The sequence below is a fragment of the Zingiber officinale genome, chromosome 5B (genome assembly GCF_018446385.1).
Source record: "Zingiber officinale cultivar Zhangliang chromosome 5B, Zo_v1.1, whole genome shotgun sequence".
Lineage (NCBI taxonomy): Eukaryota > Viridiplantae > Streptophyta > Magnoliopsida > Zingiberales > Zingiberaceae > Zingiber > Zingiber officinale.
In genome coordinates, this window is record NC_055995.1 from 90,095,475 (window position 1) to 90,121,045 (window position 25,571).

Sequence of the window (25,571 nt, forward strand, 5' to 3'; positions counted from 1 at the left end):
TTACGCTAGCAATCATCTCCAATCAATAAATAAGTCAAATCATTAACTAACATATTTAAAGGAAAAGAAAAATAGAACGCATACAGAACAAATAACCTAAGTGCATATTATGTTCACTACTAATTGAATAATTTAGCAAATAAGGAGATGCAGAATATAAAACCCACGAGTATAAGTCAATGCAAACATGCTTTCATGGAAAAATACAAGTCACTACCCGGTTAGGCTGTCTACGGATTATCTGAATACCCAACTAAGTTCGAAGATACGACATCATATAACAGGCACACAACAATATACTCAGGAATGATCAGCTTATCTCTGGCTCTCCCTTCGCCTAACGTAACGAGTTCTGTCATTGTATCGGGGTCTGTCTCTGTCATTTCTATGTGTGGTTGCTGCATCGATCCTCCTCTGCCTCTCTGGAGGCCTTTGAGTAATTTCTCCATTCACGAAAAGTTCAGCTGCAGGTAGCAAAATAGTTGTATGATTCGGTTGTTCTGTCACTTAGTTTACTGTTATCAGTTGCAATACTAGGAAGATTCAAGTAGAGTATGATAAAAGTGCAGTACACGTCTGATACTCAACTTGAAGCAGTAAGATCATCAATTAAATATGAACAAACATCAAAAGAACAAAGAAAAGGAGCTCTGTCTCTTTCTAATGGAGTGTATCTTTTGATAATACCAACTGCAATCACAACGCTTCTCATAACCAAATTTAGTGGCAGAAAAATAAAATGATGCAATTCAGAAAAGATGCTGTCATGACTCGTGTTACTTCAAACACACCATCTTTCTCAATCAAATATATACACATGCTATGCTGTCTCCTACTTTGTACCAAGTAAGCTTTTAAAGGTCATTCTTAAAGCCAATGATAAACATCCAAGTTTGCTAGTAAATGCCATAAATCAACTAGGTGTTCATCAATTGTACGTGCAAACTATTATTCATTTTTACTGAGTCGTGTATACTTGACGATAAACCAACTTGGCGCTGACCAATTGTACATGCAAACTAGACGCTTTTAAAGTTCATTAAAACTTTACCTCCATAGTCCTTGTTCTCGGCATCAACATATGAATCTGGAAGCACAAACAAAACACCAGGAATACCTGCCACAAGCAAATAACAGTTTCTTTTATATACAAAAGACACCAAAACTGCTGCACAAACTCCATAAGTGACGAGGGATTAATATTCAGCTTGAACTTCTAGCAAACAAACATACAACTTCTATCATGTATAAGCATACAGAAATTTAAAATTCTCTGAATCGATGAGGCATTTTGTTGTGTAAGGTGGAACACGCTATTTACTTGAGACAGAGCAAACATGTTTCCATCTTAAATCAACTTGGCTAACAGATAAGAATAATTAAGCTAATTTTTTTTCTATAAAAAAGAAGCAAAAATAAATAAATGGAAAGAGATGTTAGCTCCACGTAGAACTATGATGGTTGCAAACCTTCAAGCTTGTTGGATGTCTCCTCATCAATTTCACAACCAAATCCAAAATATCGCTCACATGACACATTGTAAATCTTTTTCTTTGCTTCCTCCTCGCTAACAAAGGATACAAGAAAGAATTGGTTACAATTAGATTTTCCATTGCAATATATAAGCAACTAAGGATCCAAGAAAGAAATTAATGTTGAGTTTACTTGGATACGATAGGAGTCAAGAGAAACGAAATGAAAGAAACTAATTAATTCTCTTTTTTATTTGGAAATACAATCATTAATTTCAACATTTTTTTATTTCCATTCAAATTGGACAAAAATTGAAGGGAATGAAGTTTATGCATCCAATAAACACAAATCAGTAAACATTATTTCTTTCCTTTTCATTCCAAATGCCTAACTCGATGAATGGAAGGGATCTATCTGATAAATGCAAAATTATACTTTTCTTTGTTAAATGATGAGGATGGATCCAAATCGCTTTTTATATCCACAATTATTTGTGGATGAGTTACAAAGTATGGATGTTAAAAATTTATCTTCTTAAATATTTGTCTTCATATTCAGTTGCCAAGAAATAAGAGATAGAGGAACCATCCTTGGACTTATCTCTTACTCTAAATCCATTCAACTCATCCTATCAAGGAAACATGCCCTTAAACTACATATTCCTCCTACTTCATTTTTTTAACACAGCATAAAATATTTCCTGTGGCTATCTAAAAATTTCAGCAGATCTACAAGTTAAAACAAACATAATTTAGCAACAAGAGCTAATTTTTAATTTATTTATTTATTTTTTAAAACAAGCAATTAAACAAGAAACAAAGAAACGCACAACCAATACCTGCCGAGGACCTTTGCTAGGGTTTGAACGTAGCAATCGATCATCTGCTGCTTGGATGCCCCCTCGCCTCCAGGTTTATCCATAACGATGAGCCAATGCTCATAGTCACACCCCGGGAACAGAGGTGCCATTTCCGTCGGTGGCCTGTCGCTAAACCCCGAACCGCCACGGGATCCAGAGTTCAGAGGCGAGTAACCCGAGTCGCCAGGCCGCCGGGCCATGCACCTAATCGCGCCGATGCGGAAGGCCACCCCGAATCCAGGAAGACCATGTATCGTGGGCAACCGGCGGACGGAGCGGGCGGCGCGGACGGAGGGGGGCGCGGTGACGCACACCGCGGAGCGCAAGTGGAGAAAGCGCTTGGAAAGCAGGGAGGCCGTGGGGTGTTGCACTGCGGGGAGGGAGGAGAAGATTGCCCGCGTCACGGCGGCGGAGGCAGCGAAGGCCATTAGAGCGGCGGCGGAGAAGCGACTGGACAGTGAGCGAACGCTGAGGGAGATCGAGGGCACGGGTCACGCCATATATCGTGCAACATTGTGAGACCGTACCGTTACATACGATATTTATCGGCGTTACATGGTTCGGTTACGGTATATGCCGGACCGTTTTAATATCGTAGCCAAAAGAGTGATTTCGAAATGGAATTGGAGTTCCCTCTCATTTCCACAAGTCCATCGATGAAGAAGAGAGCAGCGGCGTCGACGTCCAAATCCAGATCCAGATCCACGGCGGCCAAGGAGAAGACGGAAGGGGGCGAGTCCTTCTTCGCATCTTCCAATCCCTCCCGCAAACCCTACGATTTCGATCTGCCTTCCTTTGCCGCCGCCGCCTCCCGGGACGGTAGCCCCGATCTCTTCTCCCGCCACCGCATGACTCCGACGCCTTCCTCCAAGATGCATACGGCCGCCGCAGCTACAATAGCCGATCTCAAGGCGTCAGTGGCCTCCGGCATCGAATCCCTCAAGCGGCACCTCGACGTTAGCCACTCCCAGATCGTCAACGAGTTCGACGCCTCCAGCACCCGCCTCTCCAAGCGCTTCAAGGTATCTTCCAACACCTATTGGCATCGAATCCCCCAGATCCCATCTGTTTTCCTGCTTCTCTTCTCCAGAGAGTTCCGTATGTTTCGATGAGTCCGGAGGCTCGGAAGATGTCTATTTGTTGTTTATGAATCAAATCGATTGAATCTAATCTACATCCTGTGTGAATTTTCTAAATTGTGGGTCATCATAATCATATCAAACGAGCATTTCCTGTACTGCTCTCATCCTCTGCAGATTCAGACAAAAGCCTGCGTTCAGCTAACAGAGGAGGCAGAAAAGGACTACAAGAAGGTCGCTGATAGGATGAGCGAACATGCAGAAATAATCAAGGTATCACATGATGCTTCTCGTGATCTTACTCAGTCTTTCACTTCTAAATAGGAAATTTCCGATCTGGTTTAACTTTCTCAGGGCGCGTATTCAGAACTCATAAGCCAAGCACATCCTACATCTTCTCGTGGTACTTCAAATCTGCTAATACTTAAATTTGTAGCATAAGAACCCAAACGTTATACATGCATTTGTGGGATAACTTTCATACATAGATTCTTTTTTTTGATGTTCTAAAGCTTCATTGTCGCTTGCTGCAAGTTTGTAAGGTTTCCATTCCTGAACTCATGCAATCGATGGAGAAAGCCATTGATGTACTGCGTTGCCGCTACAAGGTTCCGACAACTCCAGTATAATTAAATGCCGATTTGTAAAGTCTTGCACCTCACTTTGTTAATTCACATTTTTTTGTTGTGGGTTTTCTGATGCTCGGATATGCATGTTTCTAAATAACAAAATCTCTTTGTTCCAGGATCTGAAGCCAACAGTTGGGAGTATGTAAATAAAACGGTTGTAAAGAAACCACGAAACTGATGAGAGAGACATGAACGCGTAAACCATGAAGCCTTTGTTTCTTTTGGTCGTATTACGTTCTATGGATAAGTTTTTAATCTTGCTTGATTCATGGATTGGAACAGTGTTGTCCTTTCTTTGTCATAATTTGAATACTGTGTCACATAACAATAATACAGTTGCCATTATATTTCCACAAATCAAAATTCTCATATAACCTGTCCAAAATACAGAAAATACAATAACCAATTTTTTTTTAGCTGTTGTTGCTAGTTGTGTTGGCAAAAAAAAAAAAAAAAGCGAGAAGACCTCGAATGCTTAGGCCATTTAGAACAACTCTCTCAGCTTTGCGTTAGAGAGTATAGATCTATTGATGGTAAGTTACAGGGTAACCCAACTGTCCAGGAATGATGTGAATTCTTCATTAAACCGAAATGCAAATGAATTCAATTTAGGGATTTACCAACACTACAGAACTTCCTTTCTCATTGCTGAGTCTGCTTTGCATACGACAGTTTCTTTTGGCATATCAACAATTTCTCTTTCTCTAGGTTGTATTCTGTGCTGTGTTTCTTACAGTCCCATCTCATTCCTTTGGAAATGGTAGCTATGGAATCTAGAAAATAAGTTGATTCACGTATTATCGTATATCCAACAGGACGCAGGATACGGTCCATCTCAAGCAGCACATATTTCATCTCACATCTGTAGAAAAGGTTAACAAAAATCAGGACAAATAGTTTGGGTTCAGCGATGAGCAGACTAGTGTTTAGAATGTTAACATAAGATAAACAAAAATAAATGTTAGTAAATCCTTAACCAAATCAAGTAAATACCAGTAAATCAATTAAAAATATCACACCATACTTAAAGAAAAATAGCACTTAAAAATGAATCAACACTTTTACCTGTGGCTTTCAGCAGTAAATAGACCATCAAGATGCAAGAGGTCATATGTTCGTGGATAGGTTGAGAATGGCTCACACCTGCAAGTAAATATCCAAAAGAACATTATAATTGCGTGGTTCATTTAATGTACATGATGATGCATTGACACTTTTTTAAACCAAAATTAGATTGATAATAAAAACATACGTACAACATCAGGCAATGTAACTTAACAAACAGCCAGTTCTCAGGAGTGAATTCAGCCAGTTCTCATAGAAACTGCCTAATATAGGCCCATAGTTGTCAAATCATAATGGAACTAATTAAATTTGATGACCAAACTTCAAGTGGTAAATTTTCTATCGTGGTGGCAAAAGACGAATATGCTCGCCCCCAGCGCCTCGCCAATCTGTCCCAGGGCCAATACGACACTACAAATATCATAGTGGTAAAACTACCAGCGCCATGTAAATGCTCTATTGATAAGAATAAAATACTTTCACTTGCAATTCACAACTAGTCTATGTAAGTCCAACAAGCATTATATATACAGATGTCAAGGTAAGTGATAAATCATAAACAATAATTACTTACCAATCATGATAGACACCAATTAGTCCCCTGTCATAGACCACACCGAGAGAGTTTGGGCCATAAGAAGAGACGATGTTCATAACCCACAGGGGTGAAGTAATAAGTGCTGCTGCAAACCCCCCATAGACCGTGTTCATATCCATAACATTGCGAATTTTGTCACTTCCAAGAGCAGGGAGCAATGTCTTATAGTGCTTTACCCTGATTTTCCATTGAGTGTCATCATGCTTGAACCCTCCAGAACCCCCACTGGGGACCATAGAAGTTCGCTCTGGAGCTACATTCAAGCGACTTGGCCATTTTGGTGTAGTTGTCAGCCCCAATTTCTTGTAATTTTGGCTTGGAATTGTCAAACATGCACGGAGTGGAGTGTACCATGCTGAATCTGGATCCACATTGTCATCACATTTTGGTGGATAAGAAGATACCGTGAGCTTATCATAACAACTGTTATCAGTAGACTTCTGCCAGACAGCAATATCATCCTTCTTATTGTATAGTTTGAAACACATGCTTGTTAGCAATTTCTTCAATTTGTCAAACTCTTCTTTTTGTTCTTCTATTGTAGTGTTCCATCCTCGCCACCTGTTTTCATAGTTTATGGGTGGTCCAGAGAGCACCCAGAAGCCACCAGGTCGGAGAATTCGGTGTATTTCTAGAAGGTATATGCCATCTGAATACACAAAACAGGTAAGAGCTAAACTCTAAAATGCTTACATTAGAACAGATGATCGGATAACAGAGTACTAAAAGAAAATTCTGGAACCTTAACTTCTCAACTACTGGCAAAGCAAAAGAATCATATTATGATTAGCAGGTTAATATAATAAACATGCTTTAATGATCATTAGACATGCAACTGTAGGTGGATCCACAAAGTAAAGTAGAAATTACTGCAGAAAATTGAAGTTAAGCCAGAATATCAGTGATGATTTTTAGTTTGGCAGAATGAGATTGTTTTGTTTAGCAGATGTTCAAGAAAGAGTTGAAAGTGAAATGATTAGAAAACAGGTGAGCCATGAAATAAGACCAGAATCATTCTGATTTCAGTGGCAAGAAAAATACCGAATTCTGTCCATGGAATCAGACATCTAGAGCAGTGGGCCATGTCAAATGAATTAGATGGAAAAGGAAGACGCTGAGTAGAAATGATTCCTAAAATCGCTGGAATTCCCCGTTCGAGTGCAAACTGCACTTGAGCTTCATGGTTATCTCTAGGTGCAAGAGAAACAGTTAGAAGACCACGGTCCAACAAATCACCTCCCCAGCTTGCAACCTGTCAGAGAAAAAAAAAATCAAGACTGTAAGGGAAAAAGAACTATTGATTAATTTCTTTATTTTTCTGAATAAAAGATTAACTTATTCTTTGGTACAAAAGGAATAAAGTACAATTTATGAGGAATTCTTCTGTTGTGGTAGTGTAGTAAATAGGCACATAAAAAATTCTCTGTAGAAATAATAGACATTTCTGTAAATGATCAAACACTAGCTAACACCTTCACAATGGAAAAGCTTAATGGATTTTTTTTTTTGTTTGATATCTAACGTACTATATTTTTCAAGTGTTAATAAATTTTTGGTGAAAGATAATTCTATATATCTACTAGGCCATAGCAAACTGAGGGTAAAATTACACAGAGACACTTCAAAATCCACCTAGAATTTCTTGGATGTCATATATTGCTAAAAGAATGCATTTCAATAAGTTGACACTCACCCCACAACCAGTATCAATTGCTGTTCGAACAGTTCCATCCTTCATTCCAGGAATTAGGTTCTGCATCAGGTCAACGTATGCACTAACCCCATTGGGAAACATGGTACCTCCACCTGGAAAGAAGAACTTATCGCCTTCTTTTCTAAGCCAATGCTGATTAGCCTTCTGATTGTTAATCCAGTCATAGGGAACATTTCTAAACAACACAAGAATAAGAACATTGTAAAAGGGAACACGAACATTTCCATTCATCTGTGCAGAAACTGACAGATTATTGTCGAATGGAATGAACAATATGAACACATATTAACCAATTATAATAATATTACCTATACCAGCATTGGTCCTTGCTCTTTGGCCATCTGATAGGTGGTTTGTATCCACTGGGAGGAGGAACTAAGCACTCTTTCCTCTCAGTCATTGGTGGGCAATGACGTTCCATAAAGCTAAGCCTATAGTTTCCATACTTTCTCCATCTCTACAACCACAAAAATGATGCTATTTAATACTTATGAAATCAGGTGAGTTGATGGTAATCAACGACCTAAGAAAATGAGAAAACCAGATGGTCCAAATCATCTCAAAATGTCATTTTTCCAGATGAGTGGTGCAGATCAACAAATCAAGATTCATCTAAGAAATATATAACTTACATTAAGAGTATATTAAGAGAATATTTAGAAACATAAGCTCAATGCTTCTTTCCTATGCCAATATTTAGAAATTAACCAAAAGTTTGGTTTCAAAAAATACAAAAAAAAAAAAAAAAAAAAAGTTATAAGCATGTAATATACATAGCAGGGATTCAACAAGGATAAGCTCTAGAGGAAGAGTTGAAACCTCCACAGATCAAAGACAAGCAAGTGAAAAAAAAATATTTCTGCCAGATTGAGTAGGGAATGCAGAAATCACTGAGGCCAAGTGAGATGAAGACCTAAAATAGGCTGACAAACAAGTGCATGGACATACTTAGAAGCAAAGTAGTTATGGTCCCTCTGATAAGGATTAAAAATCACAGTCAGAAATATCAGAAATCACACAGGTTGAACCGACACACCTACAAGAGTCATCTACCACTTTTTGAAAAATATTTTTTTTAAAAAAAATTATATACAGAAAGGTTTAATTGTCCAATAATCCAATAACACTGTTGACATAGAGGAAGATACCAATTTGGAATAGAAAATGGCCAAATGTAGTTGGTTCTTCTCTCTAATTGAGCTTGAAGTATGTACCACTAGTGCAAATCCTGCTAAATTAAATGAAAGGTGATGATGGAGATAAAACAGGGAAGTATGCCGCTAGAAATTTGCTATTTTAAAAGGAAATCCCATGGCAGATCTAAGAAAAGATTCGAGCCACATATCTTAGATAGAATTGATCTGATTTTATCTTTTTATTCCAATTAAGGATCTAAAATATCTATATATGTGTACTATCCTTGACCCTTGCCTGCATCTTTTTTTAATAGAGTAACAGGAAGAAGAAACCACGTTACCTTAGGGTCAGTGCACGGGGTATAATCTTGGTAATCAATGCTACACTCAGGAAACTCAATAGACTTCACTTGAAGAGGAGCTAATCCAGTTTCTTTCCTGGATTGTGCTGATGGTCTTGCATCCGTCTTCACAATTATGTTCTTTTCCGACCGATAGATGCCTCCAAGATAGAAGGAAAATCCACATAGAATTAAAACCAGTATGGTCGTAGGGAGAAGCCTATATCTTTTATCCCCTGGCTTTGAATCTTTCTTCTTCATTTTGATTCAGAAATGAAAGGGCTACAGCAAAACGAGGCAAACAAAACTAATTTAGTCAGACAACAACACCAAAATCATAACATACTCGATGCATAACACAGTAAGCTTGTAGTGAAACAATTTTATCATTAAAAAAATAAATCCTATTGGATATGTTTCAGATCCTGCATATAAATACGATCCCTGTTTCGTACAACTATGATCTCCTCAAGTTTTAGGACTCTCATTCTATTTTTACCAAACTTTAGTATAGGGAGCGCAGAGATCCAAAAGTATCGAGAGTGCAGAGATCCATTCTCTCCACTAGGAGAGAGAGAGAACCCCAGTTCCTAAACGGAGTAAGGGAGTTCAGTTTGACATACAGAAACAAATTTGAAGAAAATAAGGCGAATTGTTGCAAGAAAACAAAATCAAATAAGCGGCAGGTAGAGTGTGAACACCACCTAACAATCCATTCCCTCCCACAGAAGAGATCAAAGCCCTAGCCTCGAAACAGAGAGAACGGGCTCAAATTGATATCCAAGAACAGATTTGAAGAAAATAACTCGATATATTGGAAGAAAACAAGAGACGGGAACCGGGGGAGTGCAATCACTTCGAGATCCACTCTCTCCCATACGTAAAAGATCAGAACCATAGTTCAAAAACAGAGAGAACCATCTCAGATCGACCTCCATGAAGAAATTTGAAGAAACTAAGGCGACACATTGCAGCAAAAACAAGGGAGAGAGTCGAATCACCTGGAGAGAAAGATCTCCCGCTCGCTGCCACGGACCGGAACACCGACGCCGATCCCAGATCGGCAGCACCTCGACGCGACTCTCTCCTTTTCGTCCGCTTCTTTTCAAAAGCGCCTTCTTCACTTCCGCGAAAGCCACCGGCCTATAAATAGGTGCCAGCCTCTCCCAGCCAAGAAGTCCACCCTGGTCTGTGTCACGCCCTCTTTTCTTTTTTCTTTTCCAATTTTTTTTTCAAAAAAATTGAAAAATAAAACAAATAAAATTCTCTCACTTGTATTTTCTACCAACAATATTCTCGTAAATTTTGTATAAAAAAATAATACAAATATTTTATTTTGGAAAATATTGTAAAATCGCCATGTTATACAAGTACAATTTTAAATTAATTTTGAATTCTCTGATTAGATTTGCGTGTGGGTCCACCGACATTGGTCCATCGTAGACAAAACGGTGTCCAATTAGTCCACAATTTTCCACGTGAAACAGAGGCTAATCAAATGTGTCGGTCAGGATCAAGTGGAACTCAACCTAATCGAATATTTAGTTGATTAGCAATCAGTGGAAGTATGCCAACTTAGGTTCAAAATCGACGGCTAGCAAGTAACTTGTAAATATTTCAACTAACATGTATGTAATTGCATATCCGCATTCCTAAAAATTTTAAAAAATATATATATTTCAACTAAAATGTATGTAATATGCATTCTCGTTTATAAAAAAATTAAACGGGTAAGAGCCTATATTATTTGATCATAGCAAAAAAACCTGAGAAGATTTATAATATTACATATGTTTATATAAAAATAGACATTAACATAATTTTATTTTAAATTCCATCAAAATTAGTTAGTAAAAAGTTATGATTTTTATTAAAATAGTAAAATAGTAAGATTAAACTATAATTTTTTTGGATATATATATATATATTTTATTTCAAGAGTATTCAAAATATAATTTAAAGAAATATATATATTTTACGATTAAAAAGATAGTTTCGATTATATTGAATTTGTAATTAATAAATTTAAAAATGAACTAGTTTAATTTTAAATAATCTTGAAAATAAAAAGTAATCCTATTAAAAAATTCAATTTAAAAGGGTAAAAAAAATATCCCTTGAATTTTGTAGAATATGTATTTTAATATGACATAATCGAACAGAGAAGAAAAAGTGATAATCCTAATTAAATTTTGTAGAAGATGTATTTTAATATGATTAATAAATTTACATAGGTTTATCTAAATAGTAGTATTGAGAAACCTTTTACCATGATAAAAATAATTACAAGATTTAATTTTGATCCATTTAAAAATTATTAGGCATCGCCGGTGGCTTTGTGGACCATGCAGGGACAAAGTATTTAATATTTAGACCCTTTATTTTTTCTATAATTAATACTTGCATCGGCATGTCTGTGATTGGCGCTCGTTACCAACTGCTTCGATTGGAACTTGTGTGATTGTCACTCGGTACCAACCTCGCGGCCAAACCAGAGGTTCCAATGTAATTTAAGAAAAACTTTAGGTCTAAAGTTCAAAATTCACTTTGTCTTTTTGACTTTTAAACACATTCGAGAGTTTTAAAATAAACAATATATCCTTTAGAACTTGTAGATAAATCAAACATTGACGAGTAAATTTAGTGTTAAATTTAGTAAGAAGTTAGTTATATTTATTTAAAATAAATGAATAAATTTGAATAATTTATTAAAATAAATGAATAAATTTGAATATGTATGTATTTAAGTTGTTAATATTTATAAATAAGTATTATGAAGGCTCCTAGGGACATGGTGTGATAGTAAGAGGTCACTTTTTGGATTTATTTGGTATGTAACATGTGAGGCTAAATTGTATATTCTAAGATTAATTGACTTGTAAGATTATATATCTAGTATTAAAAAAATAACAAAAATTATGAATTATTCATGATGAATAAAGTTTTTAAATAATATCTATTAATAAAACTTTCATCAAGATAATAAATAAATTAAAAAAAAATAAAATGAATAAACAAATTTGTATTATCAAATTTAATAGTCAATCAAACAAATTTAAAACCAGGAACGAATCTAGCATAGGACTAAGAGGGCATGACCCCCCAAGGTGGAGGAAGAGTTTGGCTTGTTGGTCGTCGATAGATCGATCATGTTGCCTTTCATGGAGCAAGTTATCACATAACTGGGAGAAATATCAACCATGTCTCCCCAAACTTAAAATCTTGGATATGTCCGATCCTTATTTAAAACTGTTAAATTTTCAAACATCGATAACATATAAATAAACTAAACTCAAGTCAATCTTGAATCTATTGGATCGTGAGAGGAAGGGGAGGGGGGTGAATCACGTTCATCAAAAATCGTGAGTTAAACAGAGTTACGTAGCGGAAAGATTAAAAAAACAACACACAAGGAAAACTCAGTCGGTTTTACTTTGTTTGGAGCTTTCAGCGACTCCTATTCCAAGATCTAGGTCCTACAGACCTATCAATGGGTAATCCACTAAAATACCTCTTTCAAAATTGCCAGAAGAGGAAAACAAGTACAGAGAAAGTTGGAATAAGTGCAACACACTACACTTGTCCTTTTGTAATAATTAAGTACAAACATTAAAGTTAACAAACACTTTTTCGGAGATGGTCGACTCAAGCTCGGTTTTGGGGCAGCTTCTCAATGGTAGATGGGCGTAGCAGCGTCATAGCAAAGTTGTAGCAGGAAGCCGGAGCAATTGGAACCTTAATTGGACGTGTAGAAGCTTGTATATGAGTTGTGTTTTGAAGCTTAGTCGAGATGCCCTTATACAAGGTGTGGAAGGCGCCTTCCATAGGTTTGAAGGCACCTCCAACCAGAGAAATCTTATCCCAAGTTTGTTACTCCTTATCGTTGACGAGTTATGAACTTTATCCTATGGAAGACGCCTTCCATGCACTAAAGGCGTCTTCTATGAACAATGCGAAGACGCCTTTCTTCACTTGAAAGGCGCCTCGGATACTGTTAATCCCGAGGCTTTTTGTGCTCCCTTTGCTCTACCAAATGTGTTAGTCCAAAATTAAAACATCTAGTCTGCAACACAAAGTTAGCACAGTAATAATTGATGTGCGTAGATATTATGATCGTTTATGCATGTTTTAACACACATTCACTTGCTTTATTTATATATATTCTTTGCACGATCATCTCTCTTATCGTTTATTCAATATTTATTACTTTTTTGTCGGAGATCTGTTCTTTGTTTGGTTTTATGTTGACAGAGACAATTATCGATACACCGGAGAAAAGCAGAGCACGACCGTGCAACCCTGCGCGGCCGTGTGGTCATTCCAGACAGAGAGCAGAGCACGACCGTGCAACCCTGCACGGCCGTGTGGCCATTCCCTGAGATAAAGTAGAGCACGGCCGTGCAACCTTGCACATCCGTGCCTCACAATCAGCAGCTAAGATCCACACGGTCGTGTGAACATCACACGGTCGTTAAGTGCAGCTCGAGCCAAAGCAAGACACGGCTGTGCAGATGTGGCACGGTCGTGCCACTTAACCCGAAGAGAAGAAGAGCTTGGCCATGAGGATCTCGTACGGCCGTGACACAGGTCGTGCGGCGCTCGTGCCCTAGCCTATATAAAGGCTTTTAACTCTTCTCCTCGGGGGGAGAGGTGAGTCGTCAGAAGTGATTTACCTTGGTACCGTTCCACGCTATCTCGGATCTCCGTTCAACGATCCGAGATCACCTTCATCACCACATCAACTCTAGAAGCAAAGGATTGGATCCGAAGATTACTCGACGTTATTGGATAAGCATCTCTTCTCTTTCTCTCTTCTCGTTTGAGGATTGTATGATTACTTATATTATGTCTTTGGATTTTTCTCCTGCGTCTATGGAGTAGATCCTTTGTTCTAAGATCAGGGAGTAGTTGTGGATAGGGTTTGATGTAAGACTCATGTTTATGCCTTTACTCATTGGATGATTTCGCTTGCCTAATTTCTATTTGATATGCATGAGACTTGTTGCTGAGATTACCTTGTCATATTAGTTGATTGCGTAAGAATTACTAATTTCGTAAAGAGAGAATCTTAGATCGTATACCCGATGGATCCTAGTGACAGAGGTAATCCGTTCACGGACATCTAGGATACTCATTTGAAAGGAGAGACAACTTCTTCATAAGGAAGTAAGAGATCAAACCAAACCCCTATTTCTATCTCTAATGATATCGATTAGATTTATATTCTTGTGATCTACCGAGGCACCCTAGTGACAGGGGTCAACCGTAATAGGATTCACAGGGATCTTCTCTGTTTAGTGCTTAAGGATAGTAACTTTAACTTCCGGCGAATGCATGTTGATTGACAATGAGGAAAAAATAGAACATGATACATCTGGTTCCACCACAACGAAACCGAACTCCTAGAACTCTTCCCAAGGCAAGTTAACCTTTCTCTCTTTTGCTAGTTCTCACATCTACTTCTCCATTTCCTTTCTTCCTAAGAAATAGTTAACTTACAACCAACGGTAGTTTAATTAATTCTACGTGAACAATCGCTAGTGTTTATGACCAGTTCTCGTGGGATCGATAATCTTTTATTACTTACGACGTATCCGTGCACTTGCGGAAGCGTAACAATAATAAATAGTAATAATTAGCTACTATATTCCCTGGACCAGGAACTAGTTAAGGTATCAATTTGAGAATTCAAAATGGACATAAACTGAACCGACGTCTCCTATCCCTCAACCCGCTCATCGAGTCACTCTCTTTCAGTGACTTACCAACTTGCAATCGGTTGACTAGCCTCTTGACCCACTAGGTCTTCATGCAAGTTGCCAGGTCCGCAGATTCAACTGGAGTTCTGCTAGTTGTTAAGTCCCGCGGACCCAATTAGGCTTTCCACCAAATATCAGGTCGACCCTTTGACCTATCTGGACTTCACACTAGCTATCGGGTTCCACAGATCTAACTAAATTTCAGCCTGATGTTAGGTCTTCCAGATTTGTCAACTCCAACACATTTAATAAAATAATTAGATCACAAAAATACATAATTTAACTTATTATTCATCTAAACCTTATAAAATTAATTGGCTTGGCTTAATTTATTTTCAACCCTATTTAGAGCTTCCAAAGTAATCCAAACCATTCCCATTTTATGCTTTAACCATCAATAATACTGTGAATATCAGGTCTAAGTAAACCATACATTTCCTACATTATTTTTCCATGAAGGCACTTTAGTAATTTACAAAAAGAATAAAAGGACAAATTTTTGTATAAATAAATAAACAAAACTTTCCTAATTATCATCATCAAATAATTTTGGTGCCGACAGATAAGTTAGATCGAACTTGACTCATTCTGACCTGATTTATGGTTTTCTACTAAATAAAAAATAAATAAATTCAGCGAAATGATTTGTACGGAATTAGTTAAATCATTCATTTGGATAAAATCGGTGGCCTTTAATATGATGTTACTCGCCAACAGTCGACTTTGTAATAATCAATTAGCGGCGATCCGAACGGTCATCATGTGCTGCCATGTGACCGCGACATGGTTTGTCTTCTCCAGTCCCAACTTTTGCCTCGGCACAGACGAACACATGATAATGACATGGCATGGCCCTTTTAATGTTTAATTAGCCACGCCTAATGGAATCCAACTAATTCTCCTTAAAAATATCCTTCCCTTTTTTTTCTTCTTTACGAATTATCCAAAAAAATTATAAAATCACATTATATTTTTAATATTAATTTTCTGGCCTGGAAATAGATTTGCCGCATTATTCTTAGTTTTAACAGGCCAACAAAGCCCAGCTATGAGTCTACTCGGCCCATTTGGCCGTCTCTCCGAGGCGTCGGGCCCAATTTTTGCCTCGTTCCCGATTGGACTACGACGCGGCCCCCGCATCTGGGTAAGAATTTGTGGATCGCACTAGATTTAAGAAAGTAGAAAGGAATCGTTTGCGAATTCAAATGCTAGTACAAGTATGACCGTCCGATCCTCCTCGACCACATCGTCACCGTTGATTCAAATTTCAAAAATCACTCGACCGTTGTGTTCAGTACCTTTCCCCATTCCTTTATTAATTAACTTCCTTTGTCGTCTCCGTTCTCCACTTCCCATTTCGATCTCCTTCGACACAATCTCTGTGTCCGCCATGGCCGCCGCTGCGAAGCTTCCCCTCCAATCGAGCACCTTACACAACTCTACGGTAGGGGTCGCTCCTGCCCTCGCCCCCGCTCCGTCCGCTGCTGCCGCTGGCAAGAAGACCATCGAGCAGATTTACCAGAAGAAGACGCAGCTGGAGCATATCCTCCTCCGCCCCGACACTTACATCGGATCCGTCGAAAAGCACACCCAGAACCTCTGGGTCTACGAGAATGGCGAGATGGTCTACCGCCCCGTCACCTACGTCCCCGGCCTCTACAAGATCTTCGATGAGATCCTCGTCAACGCCGCCGACAACAAGCAGCGAGACTCCTCCATGGACGCCGTCAAGGTCGTGATCGACGTCGAGGCCAACCTCATCAGCATCTATAACAGTGGAGACGGCGTGCCAGTTGAGATCCACCAGGAGGAGAAGGTCTACGTGCCGGAGTTGATCTTTGGCCATCTCCTAACCAGCAGTAACTACGACGACAACGTGAAGAAGACCACGGGAGGGAGGAACGGCTACGGCGCAAAACTCACTAACATCTTTTCCACGGAGTTCATCATCGAGACCGCTGACGGAAGAAGACAGAAGAAATACAAGCAGGTACTACTCACGATTTGCCTTGATCTCACTCTATTCGTCTTGATTTCGTGTTCTAAACGCTGGCCGATTATGTACGTCAAATTGGATTAGTGTTTCCGTCAATTCTTAGTTTAAATCGACTGTTCACACTATACATCTTGCATGGATATTCGAAAATGGGAACTAGGTTTAGCTTTTCAATATTTTTACAGATCTTGGTTTCCTCGGCTGTGTTTTTTTTTTTTGTTAAAGTTTTCCAGGGCCTCTGCTTGTAGGTGTTTAATGACAACATGGGTAAGAAATCTCAGCCCTCAATTACAAAGTGCAAGGAAGGAGAAAACTGGACAAAGATCACTTTTAGGCCAGATTTGGCCAAATTCAAGATGACGCACCTTGAAGAAGATGTGGTTGCTCTCATGAAGAAGAGGGTAGTTGATGTAGCTGGAAGTCTAGGCAAATCTGTCAAGGTGGAGTTGAATGGGCAACGAGTACCTGTGAAAACTTTCTCCGATTATGTAAATCTGTATCTTAAGTCCGCATCAAAAGACAAATCTGAACCACTTCCAAGGTTAGATAAGAAGAACCTGAGTTCTTACCTTAATTTCAGCATTTTTAGAAATATGAAGATGACATTTTTATGGTAAACTCTATCAGGATTGCAGAGAAGGTAAATGAAAGATGGGAAATTTGTGTCAGTCTAAGCGAAGGGCAATTCCAGCAGGTATACAAAGAGGTTCCTTTTGATTAATATGGTATTGATCAAAACTACTGGATTTCAATTGATGTTGTGTTGTTTAAACAGGTCAGTTTTGTAAATGGTATTGCCACGATCAAGGGTGGAACTCATGTAGAGTATGTCACTAATCAAATCACAAATCACATAATCAGCATAGTGAACAAGAAAAACAAGAATGCTAACCTTAAGGCACATAATGTGAAAAGTCATTTGTGGGTTTTTGTCAATGCACTCATTGACAACCCTGCCTTCGATTCTCAAACCAAAGAAACCTTGACCACTCGACAAGGAAGTTTTGGGTCGAAATGTGAACTTTCACAGGATTTCCTTAAAAAAGGTTAGCTTAAGTTCTCTTAGCTGCCGCCACATCAAATTTTTCAGATCCCCTCTGAAAAATAATGTGTGTTTTAATGTTTTGTGGCAGTTGCTAAGTCAGGGGTTGTAAATACACTGCTCACGTGGGCTGATTTTAAGCAAAGCAAAGAATTGAAGAAAACAGATGGTGCCAAGAGGCAGAGAATTACAGGCATTCCTAAACTTGAGGATGCTAATGATGCCGGAGGAAGGAACTCGGACAAGTGCACACTGATACTGACTGAAGGAGATTCAGCCAAGGCTCTTGCTGTGAGTTTGTTTTAGCTTTACAAGGGCATTTACTTACCTTCTTCCATTCCAAAGTTTTTGGAGTTTGATTCATTTCCCTGTTTTGCAACCAGATGGCAGGTGTCTCTGTAGTAGGCAGGAACTATTATGGTGTGTTTCCACTGAGGGGGAAGCTGTTGAACGTCAGAGAAGCTAACCACAAACAAATTATGGACAATGCTGAAGTCCAGAACATAAAGCAAATCCTTGGTTTGCAGCATGGGAAGGAGTATGATAGCACTAAAGGATTGAGATATGGTCATCTAATGATAATGACAGATCAGGTTTGAGATCAGAAATGCTAAGTACGCTTTCACAAGTTTGAAAGCTTTCTGTTAGAACATTTATGAATGCTTTTCTGTCTCTTCTCCACAGGATCACGATGGTTCCCACATCAAGGGATTGCTTATTAACTTTGTCCATACATTTTGGCCCTCATTGCTGAAAGTTCCCTCTTTTATGGTTGAATTCATAACCCCACTTCTGAAGGCAAGTTTTATCTATAAGAATCTTGGATAACAAGTGATTATTGTGATTGAGTTGAAAAAAAAAGAGTCTATTTGTTTATGCAGGCTACTAATAACAGAACCAAGACTGTCCTCTCATTCTACTCCATGCCTGAGTTTGAAGCGTGGAAAGAAAGTTTGGGTGGAAATTCAAATGGTTGGTCAATTAAGTACTATAAGGTTTGTCAGTTTGAAAAATATATGCACTTGGATTTTACACAGCTTTTCTCAGTGTATTGCTTAAAGATTTTCGTTCTTCATTTTATTTAACTTCTTAGGGGTTGGGCACGAGTAAATCCGAAGAAGGAAAAGAGTATTTTAAGAACATAGACAAACACAAAAAAGATTTCCTATGGGTGGACGAGCAGGATGGTGAAGCGATCGAGTTAGCATTCAGCAAGAAAAAGATTGAGGCTAGAAAAAATTGGCTTCGCCAATTTGAGGTAACAGATAATTGCTGTTTAATGTCTCAAATTCCTTCTCCAATGCTAACAAGTACATTTCATTCGTTGCAACAGCCAGAGAATTATCTCGATCAATCAGAAAAGTTGATTAAATACAGTGATTTCATCAACAAGGAATTGATCCTATTCTCTAGAGCAGATCTACAAAGATCAATTCCTTCTATGGTTGACGGCTTGAAGCCAGGCCAAAGGAAAATTTTGTTTTGTGCTTTCAAGAGAAATTTTGTTAAGCAGGCTAAGGTATAACAAGAGTTCTGAGGATTTGACTGGAAGCAGAGGTGTTTTCAATGGTGGAAGTTGCTTAATTTTTGGTTTTCTCCGTCTTACAGGTTGCCCAGTTTATTGGTTATGTCTCTGAGAACTCAGCTTACCATCACGGTGAACAGAGCCTTGCTACTACCATAATTGGCATGGCTCAAGATTTTGTGGGCAGTAACAACATAAATCTTATGCAACCTGAAGGACAGTTCGGTACCAGACACCAGGTGAGTTTTTGAGAAAAGTAAATGATCACACATTGCAAGTTGTGCCATGGTTTATGACCAATTACTTTGTAATTATAGGGAGGCAAAGACCACGCCAGTGCAAGATATATTTTCACTTGCTTGGCTCCAATCACAAGGTTTTTGTTTCCGAAGGATGATGACATTCTTCTTGACTACCTAAGTGAGGATGGGCAGTCAATTGAACCTTCTTGGTAAGCCACAAAAAAGATGTCCATCTTATCAATTTGCTTCTTGGAGGAGTTTCCTTAGCATTTACACACTTTGATTTTAGGTATATGCCGATCATCCCTTTGGTTTTAGTCAATGGAAGCGAGGGGATTGGCACTGGATGGAGTTCCTACATTCCTAACTACAATCCAAAAGACATTGTTGCTAATGTTAGGCGATTGTTGAACAATGAACCAATGAAGCCTCTGGAACCGTGGTACCAGGGATTTAAGGTTAGTGAAAAAGCATTTACCTCATTATATTGATGTAGTATGTGCACTTGTGCAGTATGACAGCACAGTTTGTTTTTTTTTAATTTTCAATCAGGGTCGGATAGAGAAATCTGCGACAAAGGAAGCTGGTGTAACCTACACAATAACTGGTACGATAGAGGAAATCGACAGCACAACACTCAGGATAACGGAGTTACCTGTTCGTAGATGGACCCAGGATTACAAAGAATTCCTTGAGTCTATGATGACCGGGAACGATAAGATTAAGGAACCCTTTATCAAGGTAATTTTTTCTTAAAAATTGTATTTCTCAATCCAAGAATTCTACAAAAGAATCTAGTTAGTTCATTTCAACATCAATTATCCACAGGACTATCGGGAACACAACGACGATAAAACAGTACACTTCGAAGTTACTCTGTCTGAGGAAAATATGAACATTGCGCGGCAAGAAGGGCTTGAGAAAAAGTTTAAGCTGACGACTACTATTAGCACCACCAACATGCACTTGTTTGATTCAAACTCTGTCATCAAGAAATACGATACTCCAGAGCAAAGTGAGTTTTATTCGAAGATACTAGATATAATAGTTGTCATCTTAGCAGTTGCTAACTCATGAACTTTGAATGCAGTTCTCGAAGAGTTTTTTAACCTGAGATTCGTATTTTACGAGAAGAGAAAGGTGAGTATTTACTATCACTAATTCTAGCTCATCAGATTCGATCTATGCTAATGATCTCTTCATCATTGGCATTCAGAAAGCGCTGTTGAACAATCTTGAGTTAGATTTGCTGAAGTTGAACAACAAAGTGAGGTTCATCCTTGGTGTAGTCAGAGATGAGATAGTAGTCAATAAGCGAAAGAGAGCAGATTTATTCCTTGAGCTGCAGCAGAAGGGGTTCACACCCTTTCCAAAGAAAACAAAAGGCATCGATGCTGCTGTTGCTGGAACCACGGAAGAAGATGGCGAACAAGAAGAAGAAAGCCCGCAAGCAGGAAAAGGAGGGGCAGTGGCTAGTGACTATGACTATTTGATGTCCATGCGCATAGATTCCTTGACTGAAGAAAAAGTCCAAGAGCTTTGTGCTCAAAAAGACAAACTAGAAGCTGAGGTGGATGAGCTAAGAAGAACATCCCCCCAAACTTTATGGTTGAGGGAGCTTGATGCATTAGAAGAGGAGTTAGATGTAAGTACTACTGTTCTGTTCTCTTCAAAAAATTTACTATAAAAACACAATTGCCTTGCTGAGAATTTTCTGCACCTTCAATCAGAAACTCGATCGAAAAGAAGCTGAGGCAGAGGGAGCGAGGAAGGAGATGAGAAAGAACCACATTGCCGGGGTTGCACCTTCGAAACAAGCAGCTAAGAAGCCGAGAAAAAACACAGCAAACAAATTATCTGTCGATGGAACAGAGAGTAGTTCTACGGGGACTGATGCAGGCCAGAAGAAATCTAGAGGAGGGGGATCCAAGAGAGCTCCTGCTAAAAAGGTCAGTTTACTTAATGCCTTCGCGATCTTGGAAATCCACTCCAGTTTACGAGTTTAGTGACTTTGTTCATTGATCTATTCTCTTAGCAGCAAACGGTTGAAGAAAGTGACGAAGAAGAAGAGATACTCGCGTTGAAAGACCGACTTGCGGCATACAATCTTGATTCTTCCCCTGATCATGGAGGTAACATTCATCGACGTCCTTTTCTTGGCCCAAAGATTAATATATGAAGACTAACTGTTCTCCAATTATGCAGCAATGGAAACTGACACACTAGTAGTAGACCAGGAAAAGCCAAAGAAGCAGCCAAGCAGAAATGCTGCTGCGAAGAAGGCAACATATGCTGTCCTATCCGACGATGAGGATGACGAACCTGAACATCACCTCATGCCAACCATCGATGAACTCGAAGACGACGATGATTTCAGTATCAATGAGGAGGTCCCTAAATCAGTGAAAGGCAAAGGGAGAAAGCCTAGGAATGAAACTGCCGCCACCAGGAAGAGGGGTTCCACACAGGCAGCAAGCAAGGCCAACAGTCAGAAGCCCAACACCAACGTGCAGCCTGCCGCCCGGGTATCACCGGAGAAGAAGCTCAGGAAGATGAGGGCGTCTCCTTTCAACAAGAAAAGTGGATCAGTCTTGAGTAGACTAACAAGTTCTCCCTCCGCTAGCGAAGACTCAGGTGGCTCCAACATCGCAGCAGCAATCGATGAAGTGGCAGCAGCAGTAACAGGAAGGACGAGACCGAAGAGAGACAACAGAACCAAAGCCATTTATGTGGAGAGTGATTCTGAAGGAGAAGATGAGGTGGAAGATGATGGCACAGAGGATTCTGACTTCCAGGAGGACTAAGAAGATTAAGCAAAAGCATCAAAAATCTTTTAACTCTGGTTACTTGCTAGCATGAACGTTCTCTTCATGGAACTTGTATTGTCGACTTTTAGTTGAAAATTGTAATTTGTACGAACGCCCTCTTCATGGAACTTGCATGGCTGTTAGAAAAGTACTGGTGTTTGGATTTCCAAATGTTCCTTGGTTTCTGCATATTTTTCAGTTGCAAGTGAAAATATTTCAGTGGCCAACCAAAAAATGCCTTTCTTGTACATTAGTTGACAAGTTCACTATGTATGTTTTGCATTTTGCTTCACTTCTGATCATCTGTCACTCTACATTAGAGTATGTTCAATGATAAAAAAAAAGTATCCATTGTTCCCCAGCTCTACTTTCCTTAGAGATCACCGATAAGATATCAATCCGCAGTCGATGGCTAATGGAATAGATCGACGATTTAGTCTATCAACAAGTATCACTGAATCCAAACGATCATTAATTAGCGGAGCAAACAAGTTCATTTTCCACATCAGACGCGCAACTCTCTACAATTGTGAGACCGTTTGATCTACAAGTCAATTCAGGGAAGCGAACGTCTGGTTTTCCATCCAAAAGCAACGAGTATGTTCTCCTATCTGGCATCATTCCCAGATCACACATCCTCTGACATAAAATGAGTGCTGAGTTAGAACGCTGCAGTTTAATCAGAAGACGAATAATGGTGTTGAAAGATATGTCGTCAACATCAAACCCAGCAATCTCCATCTCTCTTAGCAACTGTTTAACTGCATCAACATCCCTAGCCTTACAATAGCCATATAGCATCACATTATAGGTACAAATATTCGGAAGAACTCCAGAGTGCTTCATCTGGTCAAACAAACTCCGAGCTTCCTCATACCGGCAACCTCTGAAAAGCCCAGTAATAGCAACTGTATAGGACACGACATCAAGGTGGTAATCTTGAAGAACAGCATTCCTGAAGAGTTGAATTGCCGTGCGATATTCTTTTTCTTTTACAAGCCCAGCTACGATGGCGGTGTGCACATATGCATCTACATTAGCAGTATTTGTGAGAATGGAATGATAAACACCGACTGCTCTCTCGATCCTTCCCGATATGCATAATCCATTTATAAGTCCAGCATAACTATAGCTGTCTGGAGAAAAACCTCTATCCATCATTTTGACAAAAACTTCGATTGCTTGTGATGGAAAACCAGCTTTGCAAAAAGCACTAATTAGTGATCCACAAGCAACAAGATCAACGGAAACATCCAGCCCATCTATTAACTTGGGAAGGTTCCTCAATTTCCTGCCTGAGCATAGTGTAAATAGCAATGAAGACAGAGTATAAGCATCGGGATTTAGCTTCATGCCCTTCAAACTGAGAAAGACTTCGATAGCATCATCATACCTTCTCAATTTTGCGAAGCAATCAATCAGGACATTATAAAAGACCAAATCAGGACTGCACTTAGTGGATAGCATGACATCTAGGATAACAGAGACCTTATCGAACTTTTGGGCCCGAAAGAGACCTCTAATTACACAAGTGTAAGTTGCCACAGTGGGTGAACACCCATGCTCTACCATCTTCTCCAGCAACACACTTGCTCTATCAACTTCACCAACTTCACAAAGGTCATTGATCAAAATTGTCCAAATAGTTACTGTTAATTGTTTGCCTGATACAATAGTGAATGCTAGCAACTGGAGCAAATCTTTCAGCTTCCGAGCCTTGGATAAGAAATCAAAAACCACGGTAAGTGTCCCACTATTGAAATCAAACCCCTTCTCTACCATCTTTCTTAGAACATCTCTAGCTTCCAACCAATGGCTTAGCCTGCAAAGATTGGATAGCATTATGTTGTAACTAAGGAAGTTTGGAGATTCGGTGCCTCCGAAGAACTCCATTGCCACATCAAGATTGCGTGTCTTGAACAGGATATCGAGAACCATGTTCCTTGCAAATGTATTAGGAACATAATTTCGTTTGATCATTTCATCAAACGCCTCCAGGGCGCTTCTGTAACACTCCCCTCGCCAATAAACCCTGATTAAGACCATGAAAGTTTGCGCCTTTATGGAGCACCCGACCTCCTCCAGTTCCCTAACAATCTCCCTGACGGATCCAAACCTGTCTGTGAGTCGGCAGATGACGGGGATCATCCGGTCGAAAGAGTGAGGATCATGGAAGTAATTCGGCTGCCGGGCGCACCAGAGGAAGAAGCTCAACGCAATTGTATCCGACGAGCACGCCGAGATGGTCGCCTGCACGATCTCCGGGCGGAGATGGACGCTGGAACTGCCAGAAGAGCTGCTGCCGCTGCTGCTGCGCAGGGATTCGAACAGTCGAATGGAGGTCAGACGATACAACCGCCTCCTACCCAGTATCATTTAGGGCTCAGCGCAGTGATTTGAGCAAGCCCTTCTCTGCCACCGAGAAGGGACCGAGGCGAAAAATGCGATTTTTTTTCGTCTCTTTACTCCAAACTTGCGACGAACAAGATCAAAATCAAGCATTTAAGAGAAAAAAAGGAAGAGAATCAACAAAGCTTGATCGATTTAACGAGCAATATGAAGGAATGAATCGGGAGAACAGGGTTTAGCGACGTTGAAATTAGGGTTTTTAGCTCAAATCCTCATCGACGACTCAAAAACGGACCATGAAACAATGCAATGCAACATTTTCTATTTTGCCTCCGAAACCTTATTATTTCTTATGAAAGCCCTTAATTGTTTAATTATACATTGACATTAATTATAATTATTAGTGCTTTCTATTCACTCACAGATGGAAGGGGAAAAGAAATTTACAATTTATTTTGAATTGTTTATGAAAAAAAATTATCCATCAAAGTTAGGATCCTAAATAAAACTTTATTCTAAAAATAGCGAACTTCTACTCAATCAAACAAACGACTCTAACAACAAAAAAAAAAAAAAAAAGTGAAACTAAAAAATTTAAAAATAATAATAAAAAAAAGGAAAATCTCTCGTATATGCATGGAGGATGATTTTTTTTCCAGGGCATATCACAGCTGGGGCGCATAGTTTCATGATCGAGAGGTTCAAAGTTCGATCCTCAGGATGTCATTATTTGGGGTTAGCATTTCGACTATACACTTTCAGCTGTGTACTTATATTTATCTTCCTTTATATTCATAGAATCAACTCTAGGGAGTCGGTTCCACATTTTTTTTTTTTTTATGGAGGATGGATTTTTTAATTAATTTTTTTAAAGAAAAGAGTGAAACTAAGGCTTCATTTGGGAGCTTTGCATGGAAAAATGAAAAAAATAGTGTTAGGTAGTTTTTTTTAATGTAA

General features: G+C 39.1%; 5 protein-coding genes across 8 annotated transcripts; 2 read left to right on the forward strand and 3 right to left on the reverse strand.

Annotated features, from left to right (window-relative positions):
* Nucleotides 1-172: 172 nt before the first annotated feature.
* Nucleotides 173-2,813, reverse strand: LOC121984940 (multiple organellar RNA editing factor 2, chloroplastic-like). The gene is made up of 4 exons (XM_042538128.1): nt 2,312-2,813; nt 1,470-1,567; nt 1,052-1,117; nt 173-464 (listed from the first exon to the last, which is right to left on the reverse strand). Exons 1-4 carry the CDS (start codon nt 2,758-2,760, stop codon nt 316-318), a joined length of 762 nt encoding a protein of 253 aa, XP_042394062.1. The 5' UTR covers nt 2,761-2,813; the 3' UTR covers nt 173-315.
* A 54-nt stretch (nt 2,814-2,867) lies between these two features.
* LOC121984941 lies at nt 2,868-4,397 on the forward strand. Of its 2 annotated transcripts, XM_042538129.1 has the most exons (5): nt 2,877-3,354; nt 3,589-3,684; nt 3,766-3,814; nt 3,946-4,054; nt 4,157-4,397. In XM_042538129.1, the coding sequence occupies exons 1-4, from the start codon at nt 2,950-2,952 to the stop codon at nt 4,038-4,040; spliced, it is 645 nt and encodes a 214-aa protein (XP_042394063.1). In that variant the 5' UTR covers nt 2,877-2,949; the 3' UTR covers nt 4,041-4,054; nt 4,157-4,397. The 2 variants fall into 2 exon arrangements, with proteins under 2 accessions (XP_042394064.1, XP_042394063.1); XM_042538130.1 differs by lacking the exon at nt 4,157-4,397 and having other exon boundaries at nt 2,868-3,354; nt 3,924-4,047.
* A 198-nt stretch (nt 4,398-4,595) lies between these two features.
* Nucleotides 4,596-10,051, reverse strand: LOC121984939 (probable methyltransferase PMT21). Of its 2 annotated transcripts, none has more exons than XM_042538126.1 (8): nt 9,896-10,051; nt 8,895-9,176; nt 7,726-7,874; nt 7,397-7,592; nt 6,745-6,955; nt 5,680-6,352; nt 5,106-5,183; nt 4,596-4,902 (listed from the first exon to the last, which is right to left on the reverse strand). In XM_042538126.1, the coding sequence occupies exons 2-8, from the start codon at nt 9,153-9,155 to the stop codon at nt 4,683-4,685; spliced, it is 1,788 nt and encodes a 595-aa protein (XP_042394060.1). In that variant the 5' UTR covers nt 9,156-9,176; nt 9,896-10,051; the 3' UTR covers nt 4,596-4,682. The 2 variants fall into 2 exon arrangements, with proteins under 2 accessions (XP_042394060.1, XP_042394061.1); XM_042538127.1 differs by lacking the exon at nt 9,896-10,051 and adding an exon at nt 8,566-8,645 and having other exon boundaries at nt 8,895-9,032.
* Nucleotides 10,052-15,997: 5,946 nt separating this feature from the next.
* Nucleotides 15,998-22,531, forward strand: LOC121984942 (DNA topoisomerase 2-like). Of its 2 annotated transcripts, none has more exons than XM_042538132.1 (20): nt 15,998-16,643; nt 16,898-17,190; nt 17,277-17,343; nt 17,425-17,695; nt 17,783-17,982; nt 18,075-18,284; nt 18,376-18,489; nt 18,573-18,686; nt 18,785-18,949; nt 19,025-19,210; nt 19,300-19,455; nt 19,534-19,667; nt 19,748-19,916; nt 20,011-20,199; nt 20,287-20,473; nt 20,549-20,598; nt 20,675-21,103; nt 21,189-21,407; nt 21,497-21,590; nt 21,664-22,531. In XM_042538132.1, exons 1-20 carry the CDS (start codon nt 16,044-16,046, stop codon nt 22,260-22,262), a joined length of 4,446 nt encoding a protein of 1,481 aa, XP_042394066.1. In that variant the 5' UTR covers nt 15,998-16,043; the 3' UTR covers nt 22,263-22,531. The 2 variants fall into 2 exon arrangements, with proteins under 2 accessions (XP_042394066.1, XP_042394065.1); XM_042538131.1 differs by having other exon boundaries at nt 21,494-21,590; nt 21,664-22,413.
* Nucleotides 22,532-22,608: 77 nt separating this feature from the next.
* On the reverse strand, nt 22,609-24,878 carry LOC121984943 (putative pentatricopeptide repeat-containing protein At1g16830). The gene has a single exon (XM_042538133.1). It carries the CDS (start codon nt 24,639-24,641, stop codon nt 22,737-22,739), a length of 1,905 nt encoding a protein of 634 aa, XP_042394067.1. The 5' UTR covers nt 24,642-24,878; the 3' UTR covers nt 22,609-22,736.
* Between the last annotated feature and the right edge of the window lie 693 nt (nt 24,879-25,571).

Coding starts and splice junctions, on each gene's coding strand:
- LOC121984940 (XM_042538128.1), bottom strand. CDS start 2,760: ATGGCCTTCGCTGCCTCCGCCGCCGTGACGCGGGCAATCTTCTCCTCC. Junction 1,568..2,311: donor CTAGCAAAGGTCCTCGGCAG/GTATTGGTTGTG, acceptor ATCCTTTGTTAG/CGAGGAGGAAGCAAAGAAAA. Junction 465..1,051: donor CGAGAACAAGGACTATGGAG/GTAAAGTTTTAA, acceptor TGCTACCTGCAG/CTGAACTTTTCGTGAATGGA.
- LOC121984941 (XM_042538129.1), top strand. CDS start 2,950: ATGGAATTGGAGTTCCCTCTCATTTCCACAAGTCCATCGATGAAGAAG. Junction 3,355..3,588: donor GCCTCTCCAAGCGCTTCAAG/GTATCTTCCAAC, acceptor CATCCTCTGCAG/ATTCAGACAAAAGCCTGCGT. Junction 3,815..3,945: donor ACATCCTACATCTTCTCGTG/GTACTTCAAATC, acceptor GCTTGCTGCAAG/TTTGTAAGGTTTCCATTCCT.
- LOC121984939 (XM_042538126.1), bottom strand. CDS start 9,155: ATGAAGAAGAAAGATTCAAAGCCAGGGGATAAAAGATATAGGCTTCTC. Junction 7,875..8,894: donor CCCCGTGCACTGACCCTAAG/GTAACGTGGTTT, acceptor TTGTGGTTGTAG/AGATGGAGAAAGTATGGAAA. Junction 6,353..6,744: donor GATTCCATGGACAGAATTCG/GTATTTTTCTTG, acceptor TTGTGTATTCAG/ATGGCATATACCTTCTAGAA.
- LOC121984942 (XM_042538131.1), top strand. CDS start 16,044: ATGGCCGCCGCTGCGAAGCTTCCCCTCCAATCGAGCACCTTACACAAC. Junction 19,211..19,299: donor ATTTTGTTAAGCAGGCTAAG/GTATAACAAGAG, acceptor TCCGTCTTACAG/GTTGCCCAGTTTATTGGTTA. Junction 19,917..20,010: donor CGTGGTACCAGGGATTTAAG/GTTAGTGAAAAA, acceptor ATTTTCAATCAG/GGTCGGATAGAGAAATCTGC.
- LOC121984943 (XM_042538133.1), bottom strand. CDS start 24,641: ATGATACTGGGTAGGAGGCGGTTGTATCGTCTGACCTCCATTCGACTG.